This window comes from Equus caballus, chromosome 3 (assembly GCF_041296265.1).
Source record: "Equus caballus isolate H_3958 breed thoroughbred chromosome 3, TB-T2T, whole genome shotgun sequence".
Taxonomy (NCBI): Eukaryota; Metazoa; Chordata; class Mammalia; order Perissodactyla; family Equidae; genus Equus; species Equus caballus.
Window position 1 is genome coordinate 85,995,650 of NC_091686.1, and position 16,519 is coordinate 86,012,168.

A 16,519-nucleotide genomic window follows, 5' to 3' on the forward strand; every position below is an offset into this window, starting at 1 on the left:
TTATGAATAGTGTTGCTATAAACATTTGTGTACAAGGTACTGTGTGAATGTATGTTTTGATTTTTCTTGGGCATATACCAAGGAGCGGAGCTGTCAGGTCATATGACAGCTCTGTTCAACATTTTGAGGAACTGTCAAACTGTTTTCCAAAGCAGGTGCACCATTTTACATTCCCACCAGCAATATGTGAGGGGTCCAATTTCTCCATGTCCTTGCCAACACTCGTTATGGTCTGTCTTTTTGATTATAGCCATTCTAGTGGGTCAAAATCTTTAAGGTCAAAAATGACCTGAATCAAAAGGAGTATGAACGAATTTAATAGTTAACTACACAGTAATTAAGCTAAAATATCTGAGACGACAGATATGAGGAGGCAGGTAACACTCAGATCTTCTCCGTATTATGTAAGGATACCTTAGGACTCTTCAAAAACCAGTTGTTTCCTTGCCTTGAGAAGCATCTGAAGGGAGTTTTAAGTCACGTCATGGCTTACTTCAGCCGCTGTTGAGCATCAGCAAGACTCAGGGGTTACCTGGAAGGGTATCTGGCAGAAATGGGCCTCTTCATCCTCAACTCCGAGTCATTTCCCACCTACTCCACCTTCTCAAATATAATTCTACCTCTACTCAAGGTGATGGGTTTTCACGGAGGAAGGAGGTGGAAGGGGGACAACAGGAAGCATCCCAAATACCATACCCTCCCCAGACTCATTTAATATCACATCCCTTACAGCCACCACAAGTTACTGGGCCGGAACTGGACTTAATAAAACACGGTCCCAGGAACTGCTCAGTCAGTGGCTTCGTAGGTAAGCCTGGCACCAGAAGCACGGAGCAAAGGCAACCAAAACGTGTCACTGATGAGATCACTCTCGTAAATGCCAGCCAAGGAATGTGATGAGAAACTGAAACTTGCAACACTCAGGCCGTAGTAATTCATAGAAGGATACAGTAAGCCAAAGACGGTTTCACTCAGTGACCATCTACTCAAATCAGGGTAGAAAGTTTCACTTCTCTTACTTCTGGAGATGAACATTTCATGGTCAAATATTGTCTTTCCATTCCTATGCACACCATCTTTGTAAAGGGTGCATTTTTCAGTGGCATTTACCACTTTTCTTTCTGAGCCCAAGCTCTTTAAAAGCCGGAGCTCTCCACCTTTGTGGGCAGACACAGAACTCACCGCACTAACTGTATTCTGTCTTCTTTGGGTCTGATGCACAGAAAAGCAGAAGGCAGCTACCTAGCGATTCCTGTTACTGTTTCTGAAAAAAGTCAAACGACTGTTTCCAGACAGAAGAAACATACAGCCCGGTTCATGAACAAATGCACTTGGAAAACTCAGACAAACCAACTGCATTATTGCAGAAGGGCAAGACATGCAGAGTTTTTAGCTACAGATTCACCCAGACTGGAGTCTGGTGTTTTTGTTTTTTAAATCTTTTCTCCATGCACCTCCTGAGTTTTTCACTACCAGGACTTCTCCAAGGTCTCTCAATACCAATATTAAGAATCTCAATTTTTTGTGATAGCAAATATACATTTAAAATTTTTTCAGTTGCTAGTTTTTGGCAATGTAACATACTCAAATTCAGAATTCAAAAGGTATACAGTGCAAAGTTGCCCTTCATACTTGTCTCTAGGTACCATTTTCTTCTCCCTGGAAGCAACTAAAATGCTATCAGTTGCTTTTTAAAAAATCCTTCTAGAGCTATTTAACGCATGTTCAACTAAATACTAAATACATTTTCATCTAACCCAAGTGTTAGTATTCTTCACGCACTGTTTAGTGCTTCCTTTTTCTCGCCTAATATTTTGAAGAACATTACACTTCCTTACATAAACAATGGTCTCATTCTTTTATATAGCTGCATAGTATTCCGAATTTCATAATCATAATTTATTTAACCTATCTATATAGATGACATTTGGGTTATTTCTAATCTTGCTATTATAAATATTGCTGCAATGATTAAGTAATATTGTATTTTTATCATGTTACACATATGAGTGTATCTGTAGGATATATTCCTAGAAGTGGAATTGCTGAGTAAAAGAATATATACATATTTGTAACTTTGATAAATATTGCTAAATTATCCTCTGCAGAAGTTGTCCCAACTTACATTCACACCAGCAACGTATAAGAACCTGTTTTCCCACCCTTCCAATACAGCATTATCAGACTTTGTTCTTTGCCAATCCGGTATGTGAAACTATGTATAAATATGTGTGGGTGTATATATAATTTGTATTCTACACATTTTAATATATTTTTAAGAACCAATTATATTTCCTTTCCAGTAAACTGATTGTATCTGTTGCTTCCTTTTCTATTGAGTTGTTGGTCTTTTTTATTATTGATTTATAAAAATTCTACATATTACTGAAATTAGCCCTTTGACTAAAAGAGTTGCAAATATTTTTCCTAATTTGCTGTTTGACTTTGCTTACTGTGGTATTCATCATGCATAATTTTCATATTTTCATGCAGTATCATTTAACAATTTTTTTAATGGCTTCTGAGTTTTGAGTCATAGTTGGAAAAAAGAACACAATATGTTCAAGTGTTGACTTGTTCACCAAGGTATCTTTCCTCTCCTCGCTTCAGTGATTTTTAGGCTTTTCTAATCCGACAGCAAAGTGAGAAATGTAAAATACATTGACTTGGTCTAGCCTCCCAGCTCTACTAAAACTCTTCAAGGTAGCAGTAAGAGAAAGAGAAATCTTTTTTTAATAATGTAGTATTCAAAGAGCAGTATACATAATTTTACTTGATTTTTAAGTAAAAAACATCTTAAATCTTACCAACAGTAATCATCCGCAGCAGGGTTAGCATCCACTTCTTGTTAACCAATTTCCAGAAAGGACTAATGGTTAGGAATATTGGAGAAAGAAATGCTATGCCAAAACCTTCAAGCCCAGTGAGTTCGAGGGTTTGCAGAGGAAAGTAAAAGATCACTGGTCCCATATCATGGCAGAGAGACCAAAAGACATACCCTAGAAAAAAATTTTTTTAAAGAGAGAGAGAAAGTGTAACTTTGTCATTGTTTCAAACAGCAGCCAGGCTGCTGCACCCCCACCGCTCGGCTGGCCGGCCTCCTTCATGACTCTGGTCTTAACTAGAATTCCTCCCCTTGCCATCACGTCCATCAAGGAGGAAAACGGCTTCCTGCTTGCGGGTCCTCAGCAACCCTCCTTCGTTCCTTTAACCCTCGCAGGTAGTCCCTTTATGAAAGCCTCTTCATTTAGACCATCTTTGTTGAATTTGGTTTCCTGTCAGGACCCTGAAGTGATAACATTTCCTTACCTGGGTCTCCTCTTCTATAAGGAGAAATATCATGAAAATCAAAAAGAGCAACAAACAGCAGGACCCCTTCCACTCCAGACGACACCCAAAGGCAGGTTAGTGACGCAACCATCAGTTTCTTGTGAGTAGACTATTGTAAACCCAACCCTTAGGAGACAGTACCAGGTAGTGGAATAGCCAGATCCGAAGTCAGTTTCACCTCCGTCAACTCCTGACTGTGCAATCTTCTAGAATAACGATAATTAACGACTGGACACTTATATCATGTGCTAGGCTCTGCGCTAAGTATTTACAGGGGTCATCTCTCTTATTCCTCACACAACCCATGTCCTATGAAATTAACACTATGTCTATTCCCCACTTACAAATGCAAAAACAAGAAAAAACTCCTGAAACTCAGAAAGTTAGGTAATTGCCTATGGGCATGAAAGTAGCAAACAGCAGAGTGAACGTAGACCCAAGCAGTCTGGCTCCAAACGTAGCTGTCTAACCACCGAGTGTTGTACCTTTCTCCCAAGGTACCGCTCAGCCTCCCCTTCTTGATCAGCAAAATTGTACTTTTAACCACTTCTCGGAGTTGTTAGGATTAAATGAGATCAGGCACAGAGCACCTAGTGCCCTCGATACTTAACGCAAGGTAATTCGCTTTACACGCCCGACGTACTTATGAGATGCTGTCTGCGCCAGAACAATGGGTCCTCCCAAGCGTTACTAACCCCCCCAAAATCAGGTTCCTAGGAGGGCGCCCCTCCCAAGCCGGAGGAATGCTTGTTTCATAATGAACAGCGAGATTCTAGCCATTTCCCAAGCGTTGGTCTGGGAATTCTGATTTTAATCATACAGCTCCGAGAGAATTACACCAATAATTGTTCTTGGGACATTTTGCTAAGTGAGCACATGGGACTCGAGTTTGATGGTTTTCGCCAAATCCCAAATGAGCAGCGGCCACCAAGGCCACTTGTGCCGGGCCAACGCAAGCAGCGTCTACTGCCCTGTGTGCTCACCTACAGCCGCGGGGGACGGGGGGCGGAGGAACGGGGACGGGTGCCCTGTCTTCCTGAAAGTCAAAGTTCAGTACTAAATCTTATTAAGTTAACCTTAAAGGTCGTGGGTGGGAGTACTAGGGGGCGGTACCAGCCGCGCCGGTTCCAAGCCGGCGGCACGTGAAGAATTCGCGCCCCGTGGGCGCAATCCGAGGGTAGCGTGGCCGCCGGGGAAGCACCGGCTCCCTCAGCCGCCTCGCCAGAGCCTCAGGTTTGGAACCTCAATCTGAGTCTTTTGTTTTTTTCCTTCCGTAGCAAAATTCCCAGGGGACGATAAGCATCTCTGTTCTGGGCACCGGGCGCGCTTTTCTCCCTCCCGGGCCAAGCGCCGCGGCCCGGGGCAGGGCCATGCGGAGCGGGCACACGCGAACGCGCGGAGAGGGCGGCCTCGGCTTACCCAGGACGGTCTCCAGGAGGACTTCTCGACACAGGGAGCCCATGGCCGCGCGTGGAGCGGCGCTTTCTAGGAAAGCAGCGCGCGCCTCCTCGCGCGCACACCGCGCGCCCCGGCAGCCCCGCGTCCTCCCGGCCTGCGTCTGCGCCGCGCGTCCCCTAGCCGAGCCCGCCGCTGCCGCCGCCGCCGCCCGTGTGCCGAGGCGAGGGTGGTGCCCGGCGCGTCCGCCTCCGCCCCGCCACACCCCGTCCAGCCCGCCAGGCTCCGCGCAGCCTGTGCGCGCTCCCCCGCCGCAGGCGCCTCGGGTCTCTGAGCCGCCGTCGCCACTGCGCGCTGCAGAGGACAAGTGTCCCGGCGCAGGGAGCTGGGGGCCTCGGGCCCCGCGGTCGGGCAAAACCCAGGGTGCCCTGCCCGCTCGCCGAGCAGCCCCGGGATGGACCCTGCCAGCGCCCAGGAGGGCGGGAACAAGCGCAACTTTGGCCTGGTCGTGCGCATGTTTTGGCGAGGCCACGGGAGCGCGCTGCGAGGAGATAGGGGGAGACCCGAGGGGCAGCCCCAGCTGCAGAGGGGCGGTGAGGCCGGCTGTGGCGCTCTGGGCGAACAGGACCCTGGCGTTCCTAAGGCCTGGGCGACGCTCCGGAGACGAGCGGGCCTGGGCAAGAATCGCGTGACTGCGCGCCTCCTTCTCAGCTTTGGTAGGAAACAAATTGCATTCTGGAAAGGTGGTCAAAAACATCTAGAGGCTACAGGACTTTCTGTGGCTTTTAGAGACGTCGCAACGCTTGGTCAAGGGAGAGAAAATAATTGATGCGAGTGGAAATTTTGCCCTTCTCAACTTTAGCGATGATCATCTTTGAGCATGCTCCTCCCTAAGGAGAGGGGGAGAGACGTTCTAGTTAACAATGGAGCGAGTGAACTAGGCCTGTTATTTCTCGCTCAAATATTGCCATACCCAAGAATGTCTTGAACTTTTTTAGAACCTTCTCAAAGGAATTTAGCTTAATTCACTTTGATTTTTTTGGGAGAGTTTATCATTTATCACTTTTGGAAAGTTTACTCTAAAGCAAACGATGAGTTGCCTAAAAGTATAGGAATCGCTAGGAGCAATTATTGCTATAAGCCCACAACAGTTTTGAGCAGAGTTCCAAGTCACTTAATTACTTACTAGTACTCTTTGTCACAGGATAGACATATAGATCATTGGAACAGAACTGAGAGTCCGAAAATAAACAGTCTCATTTAGGGTCAAATGATTTTCAACAAGCTTGCCAAGACAATTACGTGGGGAAAAGGATAGTCTTCAACAAATGGTTCTAGGACAACTGAATATCCCCATGAAAAAGAAGAAAATATGACCCTATCTCACAGCATATACAAAAATTAACTCAAAATGGATTTAAGACCTAAATGTAAGAGATAAAACTATAAAAATCTTAGAAGAAAACAGGAGTAAATCTTCATGATGTTTAGTTAGGCAATGAGTTCTTGGCAACAAAACCAAAAGCACAAGTTTCAAAAGAAATAATAGATAAATTGGAATTTCTTAAAATTAAAGGCTTTTGTGCTTCAAAGGACACTCTCGAGGAAGTGAAAAGACAAAGCACAGAATGGGAGAAAATATTTTTAAATCGTACATCTGGTAATGAACTGGTACCAAAATATATTTAAAAAAATTAGAATTCATCATGAGCCATCACTTGCAGGAAACCAGCTTCACAAAAGAAGCCTACAAGAAGTACAACCAAGATTCCATGAACTCAATCAAAGGCAAACTTGAAGAACAGAGACCAGAAAGAGTAAAACCTTTTGTGACAGGGGCTGCGGAACCAATGAAGCCCATCCTTGCTAATTTCAAAAACTGCCAGTTCTTTGCTGGTGAAAACATGAATCCAGATGGCATGGCTGCTCTGCTGGACTGCTGTGTGGATGGTGTAACCCCATATATGATTTTCTTGAAGGATGGTTTAGAAATGGAAAAATGTTAACAAATTTGGCTATAACTTTGGATCTGCACCTGTCGTAACTGGCTGCTGCTTTCATCCACACAACACCAGGACTTAGACAAATGGGACTGATGTCATCTTGAGCTCTTCATTTATTTTGACCTTAATTTATTTGGAGCAGAGGCATTGTTTTTAAGGAAAAAGCATGTCATGTAGGTTTTCTAAAAATAAAATGCTTTTAAACTCAAAAAAAAATTACAGTTCAATAATAAAGAGACAATTAAAAGGTGAACAAAGGATTGGATAGACCTTTCTCCAAAGAAAATATACAAGTAGCAAATAAGCACAAGAAAAGATATTCAATATCATTTCATTAGGGAAGTACAAATTAAAACCACAAAGAGATACCACTTCACACTCACTGAGATGGCTGTCATCAAAAAGTCAGATAATAACAAGTGTTGACAGGATGTGGAGAAAATGGAACCCTCCAATGTTGCTGGTGGAAATGTAAAGTGGTGTAGCCACTTTGGGAAACAGTCTCTTGTTCCTCAGATGATTAAACATGGAGTTACTCTGTGACCAACAATTCTACTCCTAGGAATATATACCAAAGAGAAATGAAAACGCACAGAATTTGTGCACAAATGTTCATAGAAGCATTACTCACAATAGCCAAAAAGTGGAAACAACCCAAATGTGCAACAACTGATGAATGGATAAACAAAATGTGGTGTATCCATACAATAGAATATGATTCAACAATAAAAAGAATGAAGTACTGATATATGCTACAACATGGATGAACCTTGAAAACATTTTACTAGGTGAAAGAAGCCAGTCACAAAATAAATCACATGTTGTATGATTCCATTTATATGAAATATTCTGAATAAGCAAACTTATAGTGCCTGAGAGTAGATTAGTGTTTGCTTGGGGCTGGGGACACAAATGGTGAGGGAAAGGGGTTAATTGCCATTGACGGTTATATAGTTTTTTTTAAGGGGGATGAAAATGTTCTAAAATTAGATTGTGGCATTGGTTGCACAACTCTGTGAATATACTAAAAGCATTGCATTGCACATGCTAAATGGGGAAGGCAGTTTAAAACATGAGTAGTTATATTTTGTAAAAAACTTTTTGGCTGGGTTCCAGTTTTTTAGTATCAGACATTCTTCAACGTGTGAAAGACTTCAGTGACTAAAAACATCAGACGCTGCATTTTCCTTCCTCTTTGCCCACGTCGGTTTACTTTCCCTGCACCCGTATGAAAAGCATCTAATTCAGTGCTGTGTGTGCCCAGTGGGTGCTCTGTAAAGTTTGTCCCTTTTTGAAGCTAAGTGCTAAGAAAACCTTTGCTCCTACCGAGGATGCAGTGTGCTTTCTCTTCCACTCAGAGCTCAATCTTTAGTCTTTGTGGGTTTTTTTCTCTTTAGCAGTTTGATCATAGCTAACTGCAAGGAATCTGGAAAATGCGGTCTAGCTGTGAGCCCAGAAAGGAAAGAAACCAAGTTTTGGTGAGCAGCTGTCCGTCTCTGCTATTAAAACCTACTGTGTACATAGTGCTGTTTTGAGGTTTAAATAGATCAAATACTAAGGTGCTCGGCACGTCACCTATGGTATTCACAGTATTCAGCAAATGGTAACTGGCATTATTATTTGTATACCCCTCATAATGTTGGCCTCGTGCTCAGCGTATGGTAGGTAAGTACGTGTTTGGCCATTACATCAATAGCCTCTCCATCCTGAGATCATTTTAATTGCCTTCTCTGGTCTTTCTCTAACTCATTCTGACTTTTTCCCAACTGCCCAAACAAAAGTCGCACTCAGTGTGCCAGGGGAAATTTCATCAGAGGTTTTTTTCACCTCCCCTACTACAAAAGAATAATAATGTTTCAATTGTGTTTGCAATAATTTTTCTGATTTACCATTTTGTCCCTCTGTGACACATTGTGGGAAAATTTACCATGGTCCCTGATCCTTTCCTGTGTAGCTTGTAAGTTTGAATTATTATTCCCATAACCAGTTAATCATGAAGTTGCTTTTTTTTTCCTTTTTATTTATTTATTTTTATTATTATTTTTTTTATTGAGTTATTGATAGGTTACAATCTTGTGAAATTTCAATTGTACATTAATGTTTGTCAGTCATGTTGTAGGTGCACCACTTCACCCTTTGTGCCCACCCCCCACCCCACCTTTCCCCTGGTATCCACTAAACTGTTCTTGGTCCATAGTTTTAAATTCCTCATATGAGTGGAGTCATACACATTATCTTTCTCTCGCTGGCTTATTTCACTTAACATAATTCTCTCAAGGGCCATCCATGTTATTGCAAATGGAATGATTTTGTTCTGTTTTGCAGCTGAGTAGTATTCCATTGTATATATGTACCACATCTTCTTTATCCATTCGTCTGTTGATGGGCACTTAGGTTGCTTCCATGTCTTGGCTATTGTAAACAGTGCTGCAATAAACATTGGGGTGCACAGGACTTTTGGGATTCCTGACTTCAGGCTCTTTGGATAAATACCCAGTAGTGGGATGTCTGGATCATATGGTAGTTCTATTTTTAGTGTTTTGAGGAATCTCCATACTGTTTTCCATAGTGGCTGCACCAGTTTGCATTCCCACCAGCAGTGTATGAGGGTTCCTTTTCATGAAGTTGCTTTTAATATTATTCACAAATATCGTAAGTCCAATAGAATGCTCATATGAGCTTTTACTTACCTTACTTTCCGTTTAATTTCATTGCTACTTAATTACAATTACTGTATAATTTTTACCTGTTACATGAAGGATCTGCGTTACTGGCTAAACTGATAACAGCATCCTTCAGTTTGACCTGCTCTGTGAATGCATCCATCATATGTAAATTCATTACTGTGACCTTGGTTTTTATACTATTTACGATCTGCCTGGTTTTAATTTAATTTCAAAGGCCGTGGTCTTTTCATTTTTGTCAGAATCTCTTTTTTGAACTCAAATTGCTATTTGCATTCTTGGAAAAGGATGAAGCCCATTAAGGCACTGCCCACTGCCTCTTCCTCTCTGACTTCTGGGAGCATGAACACGTCAAGTTCAGTCAGAACATGCTGAGATTATTTTTCTTTTTATCAGAAGAAAAGAATGTCTACTAGCAGATAATACTTTTTATGGTATAATAAAGATCTTCTGGTCTAGCAAAAAACAGAAACGTTTCTCTTTGAAGAGGCGAAATAAAAAGAAACCCCTTCGTGTCGCTTCAAGCTCTCAGTTATGCTCATTAATTTTTTAAGAAGCATCTGTGCCACTTTAGGATAAGCTAAATTCATGTTTTACGATGACAATGTTTATTTCTCGCTTGCATCACCTGTCCACAGTGGGTCAGCTACAGCTTTGCTCCACCGTCATGAATCTGGGACTCAGGATGGAGAAGCAGTCTCCACCTGCGGGTCTCCTGGAGGACCACATCACTTCAGCTGCTGCTCAGCAAATACAGTGGCCAAGCTGACCTCAATGGGGAGGAGCCCATACAAAAAAGGCAGGGAGTGTTTTTGAACAATAATGCAATCTATCACAGTCCTCTTTTTTTTAATAAGAGTGTGTAGTTCTGTTAATTCTTTTAATTTTAATTCATAATTGATTAGTAGTTGTTTAATTATTATCTTTGATTACCTGCTTCTTTCAGCCGAACACGTTAAGTATATTTTCTCGTGTCAATTAACATTCCTCTGCAATGTGACTTTCAGTGGCTGTATATTATTCCCTATCATGGTTGTATATAATTTACTTGACCATTCCCCTTTTGATGGATATGTACATTGCTTTGTTTGTGGTAATATTCAAATAAACAGACTCCCTACCTAGAAAACATGAACACATTTTTCTTTTTTGCTATCCAGTTCATTTAAAAGACAGAAGTTACATGTCTCCAACAAAATGAAAAGGTAGTGAACTTCTCTAAGAAGCTGATGGTCTTCAGCTCTGTTTCAGCCTAAGTCTTCAAGGCACTGGCTTTGGCTTGAGATCATCAGACTTCAGCTTGTGGCTGTGAAGAAACGGAGGAGTACACTTCGCTTGCCTCTCTTCCATTTGGACAGGTAAGCGTCTTTCCTTGAATGGGAAGAAGTGCAAGCTCCCCATGGCAGAAAATGTTGAGTATCTACCAAACATTCCCGATTGTCCCCCACTGTCCATGGAACAGAGATGTTACTGGAAAGGAGCTGCCAGCCAAGGGCTGCATTTCTCAGCTCCCCTGGCATCTCCATGGGGTCTTGTGTGACTCTCTCGCCAACAGAATGTGACCAAAGGATGTGTGTGTCTCTGCCAGACAAGGAGGTTAAAAAATGCTGCCTTTCTCCTCTTCTGCTTGGGATAGTGAGGCCTCGGGGAAAGGCTGAGCCACAGGAGGAAGGGAGCCTAAGTCCTTGAATCACCACCAGGAGGAAAGCTGACTGGGAACACTGGCCTTGGACTATTGTGTGTGATCGGCCACTGAAAGGTTGGGGCTTGTTTATTACAGAATTAGCATTGCCCTAACCAATACACCCACATCCAGTTTTTCCCCAGAGGTTAAGGGGCTGTAAAAATGAAAGGGGGGGCCGACTCTGTGGCCAAGTGGTTGGGTTCATGCGCTCCACCTCTGTGGCCCAGGGTTTTGCTGGTTGGGATGTTGGGCGTGGACATGGCACCGCTCATCAGGCCATGCTGAGGTGGCATCACACGTAGGACAACTAGGAGGACCCACAGGTAGAATATACAACTATGTACCAGGGGGCTTTGGGGAGGAGAAGGAAAAATAAAATCTTTAAAAAAAAAAAAGAAAGGGAATGCCATCGAGCATTCATCCTATGCCCCTCTAGGCACAGGGAAGAGAGAAAGAAGAAGAACCAGGTTACAATGTGTGAGTGTAGTGCTTGAACTAATTTCTCCTGTAGGAATTGTTATGCTGCCCCAGAGGAATATTTGTTTGTTAAACACATCCAGGGAAATCAGTCCCCCCAACTCCCAGAGTCCCTGTCAGATTTTCAGCTGAAGTTATATGTGAAATCACTACATATTTTTTGTTTGTTTGTTTTGTGAGGAAGATTGTCCCTGAGCTAATATTTGTGCCCATCTTCCTCCACTTTGTATATGGGACACCACCACAACATGGCTTGATGAGTGGTGTGTAGGTCCGTGCCAGAGATCCAAACCCACAACTCCGGGCTGCCAAAGTGGAGCATGCAAACTTAACCACTATGCCACCAGGCCAGCCCTGAGATCACCACATTCTTTTGAACTGGAAAAATGGGGAATATAATGCAACTATTAAGAATGGGGCTTTGGAAATAAACCAATCTGTATTCAAATCTCAGCTCAACCAGGGACTAGCTCATGGCTAGACTTCCAAGAACAATAGCCAAAAACCATGCTATATAACTGATTTGAGGCAGAAACCTCCACTGCATTGAGCACTGGACACCATAGTTTGCTCCACTGCCATGTCCATGCTAGGAACTCAGCTATCTTGCAACTGCTCCTGCCACCAGCATCAAAGTCACCACTGCCCTCAAACCTTGCCTTTTCACCTGCCATCCCTGCCACCATCTTCAGAGAAGGTGGGTCAGTTTAGGCCTCTTGGGAAGCAGACACCAAGACAGAATTAGAAGTGAAAGAGATTTATGAGGGAAACACCTGTGAAAGGCAAAGGGGGAGGGAGCAGGAGTAGGCAGAGAGAGCATTCAGACTGTGACGCAGGTCTGACACCTGTGAAAGGAGAGAGGGAAGGAAAGCGGATTGGATGGGGAGAGCCTCAGACTGTAGGGACCTCTGGGAAAGTCTCAGCCAGGCAGAACATCAGCCTATTAGAGTAACCTGCATTGGAGAGGAATGTCCCAGCTCCTCTATGCTCTGTTCCCATTCAGTGAACAGAGCTCCTGGTCAGAGCAGAGACGTGGAATGAATGCTGCAGCAAATGCCGAAGTCTGTCAGTTAGTTACCCTCCTCACAGCAGGTTCATTGCAGGGAGATCTGAGTGGCACACCTCCGTGCTGCCAAAGGAGTGTTCTTGTCTTTTCCTTTGGCATCACTGGCTCCTGAGTCAAAGTCTGATTGGTGGTGAGTAGACCATGTGCCCTTGCTGCAAGAAAGCCTGGGGGAGCAAGCGACTGGCATCCTCAGCACCACAGAATATAGGTCAAAACAAATGACTGTAAAGCACGTGATGCACATAGCCCAGTGCCTGGTGCAGCAGAGGCACGGGATGCACAGAAGCTGCTATCCACACTAACCACGCTGAGAATGTCAGGGAGGGGGACAGAAGGAGAACGAGTTGTTCAGTCAATCTCTCCTGGGTTTAGATCTTGGCTCCAGCCTTCCAGTGAAATTGGGCAAGTGACTTAACCTTTCTGAGCCTCAGTTTCCTCATCTGTAAAGCCCCCTTTGCACAGTTATTGTGAGGATTTGCCTTCCTATATAGAAGATGATTGGCCCAGAGTGGGCTCTGAGAAGATAACAATGCTGTAGTTACCTTGTAGTGAACACAGTATGGAGCACCGAGATTCATGTGCAAACACTCTGGGGGTGGGCGCTGAGCCATGTTCCTCTTTGTAGGCCTGGCCCTCAATAAGGACCGTGGCATTTTCCTCATTGATAGATAATGAAGACAAAGCTGTGTAAATCATTTTAAACTACAATTTTGGTTTGCAGACTCATTTTTCCTAATAATGTCCTCCCTTCTCCTTATTTTTTCCTAATGTTCTTGCATTCAATCCAATCTCTCTAAGGAGTTTAGAGATTATATAGTCAAACAGTTTTATTTTATTTCATTAATTTAATTTTTATTCTTATTGAAGTAGTATACTGCGTAGTTTTAAGAGTCACATGGCAAAGACAGAACATCTTTCCCCTGGGGCACCTCTCCTCATCCTCATCCCCATTCCTCAGAGGCAACCAGTCTCAACTTCTTAGCTGTGTCTTTGGTATTTACTTGAAATATTTCTATTTCTTGACTTTTTAAAAAAATTTAGACTTTATTGGTTTTATTATCGTGAAAGATGGGTGTTTAAATCTCTTCTCCTTACAGACACGTGCACGCATCACCTCCTTCATCCAATATAGTTGTTTCATTTGGTTCACAGATTTTTATTGAATCAGTAGCGTGTTTATTGTATTAGGATATGTCGCTGCTAAGCCATGCAGAATACTGTAATTAGATTTTATTTCTCATATAATTTTTGTGTCCTCTTTAGCTTACCATTGATTTGTTTTTTTCATTTACTTACCTGTGACAATCACAAATTCGTTCCCAAACCATCCCCAGAGCTGTAAAACCTCATGATGGTCAAATCCATAAGGTCTCCCACCAGTTTCCTTTCTTCCCGGGAATCACCTCTCCTGGTGCCTCTACTCTTCTGCTGCGGTCTGGACTGGCTGCTCCCCCGGCTTGCTGCAAGCCCTTGTCCTGGAGCTTCCCTTCATCCCCGTTTAAGAAACTGCTTTCCCCTCTGTCCTGTATTGGACTCCCTGTTTCCAGGAGCATGTCTTCCTCTTAACTGATTTACTCCAATGGCTTCCTGAGAAAGAGTGCATAGCAAGTAAGGGTTTTTAAAAAAATTTTATTGAGGTCATATTGCCTTATCACATTGGGTAAATTTCGGCTGTACATTATTATAGTTCAGTTTCTGTATAGACTCCATTGTGTTCACCATGGATAGTCTTGTTTCTATCCATCTCCCTAAACATGTGTCCCTTTAACCCTTTCACCCTCCCCCACCCTCTTATCCTCTGGTAATGGCTAATCTGTTCTCCTTATCTATGTGTTTGTTTGTTTCTCTTCCACATATGAATGAAATTATATGGTATTTGTCTTTCTCTGTCTGACTTATTTTGCTTATCATCCTCCTCTCAGGGTCCATCCATGTTGTCACAAATGGCACAATTTTGTCCTTTTTTACGGCTGAGTAGTATTCCACTGTATATGTATATGACATCTTTTTTTTTTTTTTGGTTAGGAAGATTCACCCTGAGCTAACATCTGTTACCAATCTTCCTCTTTTTTTGCTTGAGGAAGATTAGCCCTGAGCTAACTGTGCCATCCTCCTCTATTTTTATGTGGGGTGCCTCCACAGCACGGCTGATGAATGGATTAGGTCCATGCCTGGATCCCAACCTACAAGCCCGGGCTGCTGAAGTGGAACACATGGAACTTTAACCACTCGGCCACAGGGCCAGCACCCCACATCTTCTTTATCCCTTCATCTGTTGATGGACACTTGGGTTGCTTCCAAGGCCTTGGTTATTGTGAATAATCCTGCAATGAACATAGTGGTGCATAAATGTTTTTGAATTAATGATTTCCTGTTCTTTGGGTAAATATCCACTAGTGAAATAGCTGGATTATATGGTATTTCTATTTTTAATATTTGGGGAAATCTCTACACTGTTTTCTGTAGTGGCTGCACCAGTTTGCATTCCCACCAGCAGTGTTTGAGAGTTCCCTTTTCTCCACATCTTCTCCAACACTTGTTATTTCTTGTGTTGTTAGTTAAAGTCATTCTGACGGGTGTTAGGTGATATCTCATTGTAGTTTTGATTTGCATTTCCCTGATGATTAGTGATGTTGAGCATCTTTTCGTGTGCCTGTTGGCCATCTGTATATCTTCTTTGGAAAAATGCCTGTTCATATTCTCTGCCCACTTTTTGATCAAGTTGTTCATTTCTTTGTTGCTGAGTTATATGAGTTCTTTGAAGTAAGGCTTTTTTGAGGCTTTATCTACAAATGTCCTTATCCTACCCAGTCGGCACAATCCACTGAGATTGAAAAATTATTAGAATAGAAAACACCTTATTGCACCATTTATCCCAAGGTTTGACCAATTGTGACCAAAATTCCAAAATAACAGTGGCTTGAACAAGACTGAAATTTTGTCTTCTCACATAAACGTTGGCATAAGTAATCCCAGGCTGGCATGATGGCCCCACAGTCATCAGGAACCCAGGCTCTTTCTATCTTGTTGCTCACCATCCTCGACAGGCAGATTCCACTTCCTGATTCAAGATGACTGCTTCAGCTCCAGGCTTTGAGTCCTCATGCAAACCAACAAGAAAAAGAAAAGGGAAGGAGACGGGGAAGGGAACAACTCTGAAAGACATTTCCTGAAAGTTGCACACACTCCTTCAACCTACGTCCCCTTGACCATCGACCAGAACTTAATCAGGCAATTGCATTAATATCCTATCAGTTTTTATCCTTGTTTTTAACCTTATATGTACGATACCTCCCACAGATTTTATTGTGCCTAAATATCTGCATCATTACTATAATTAGATTTTAAGCACATGGTGTGAAGTAAACATGCCTTTTAATTTTTATTACCTTTATATCTTTAATTTGTAACCCAGATGTTGGCTGTCCCCAAACACCACTTCTGTTTTATAGGTTATACTAAGTTTGAAGCACAACATGACCATATCCTCCAGAAGAAAAGCCACCCCGCAAATCAGTAATGATATTTGAAGGGTGGCCTGGTCGTCTTCCGGGGGAGCTTTGTCCGCGTTGGTGGCTTTAGGCTTCCAAATTATTTTTGGCTTCCTCAGTGGTGGAGGCCATGCAACGGAAGGCAGGGGAGACGCTGCGTGTTTCCCACCATGTAGAGGAAAATATTTTGCACTGAGAAAAAATGAACACTACGTGAAAAGAAGGGCAAAGAAGAAAGAAGAGTCGTGGCAAGCCCCTCATTCAGTTTGTCTCCAAGACCCAGCTGCATGTATGCCCGAGCCATAGTTTCCTTGTTCAACACTTCCATGGATGCTATTGGTCAGTAAATCCTCCCTTTGCCCAAGCCAGTTCGATTGGGATTTCTCTCA

At 42.9% G+C, this 16,519-nt stretch overlaps 1 protein-coding gene and 1 long non-coding RNA gene across 11 annotated transcripts in view; both read right to left on the reverse strand.

Moving 5' to 3' along the window:
• CWH43 (cell wall biogenesis 43 C-terminal homolog) overlaps positions 1–4,949 on the reverse strand; it is a 68,902-nt gene extending 63,953 nt beyond the window's left edge. For 2 of the 10 annotated variants that reach the window (XM_070263866.1, XM_023638111.2), the window contains exons 1-2: positions 4,750–4,948; positions 2,808–2,999 (exon numbers count right to left, since the gene is read on the reverse strand). In XM_070263866.1, the coding sequence (XP_070119967.1) occupies positions 2,808–2,999; positions 4,750–4,792 (235 nt within the window). In that variant the 5' untranslated portion in view covers positions 4,793–4,948. Of the gene's footprint in view, positions 1–2,807; positions 3,000–3,815; positions 3,867–4,749 lie in introns of those variants that run through there. The other 8 variants (XM_023638113.2, XM_023638110.2, XR_011437590.1 and 5 more) reach the window with 7 other exon arrangements.
• A 9,299-nt stretch (positions 4,950–14,248) lies between these two features.
• The window catches only part of LOC138923474 (uncharacterized), a 48,798-nt gene continuing 46,527 nt past the window's right edge, over positions 14,249–16,519 (reverse strand). The window contains exon 3 of the long non-coding RNA XR_011437126.1: positions 14,249–15,739. This is a non-coding gene — a long non-coding RNA (uncharacterized lncRNA). The remainder of the gene's footprint in view (positions 15,740–16,519) is intronic.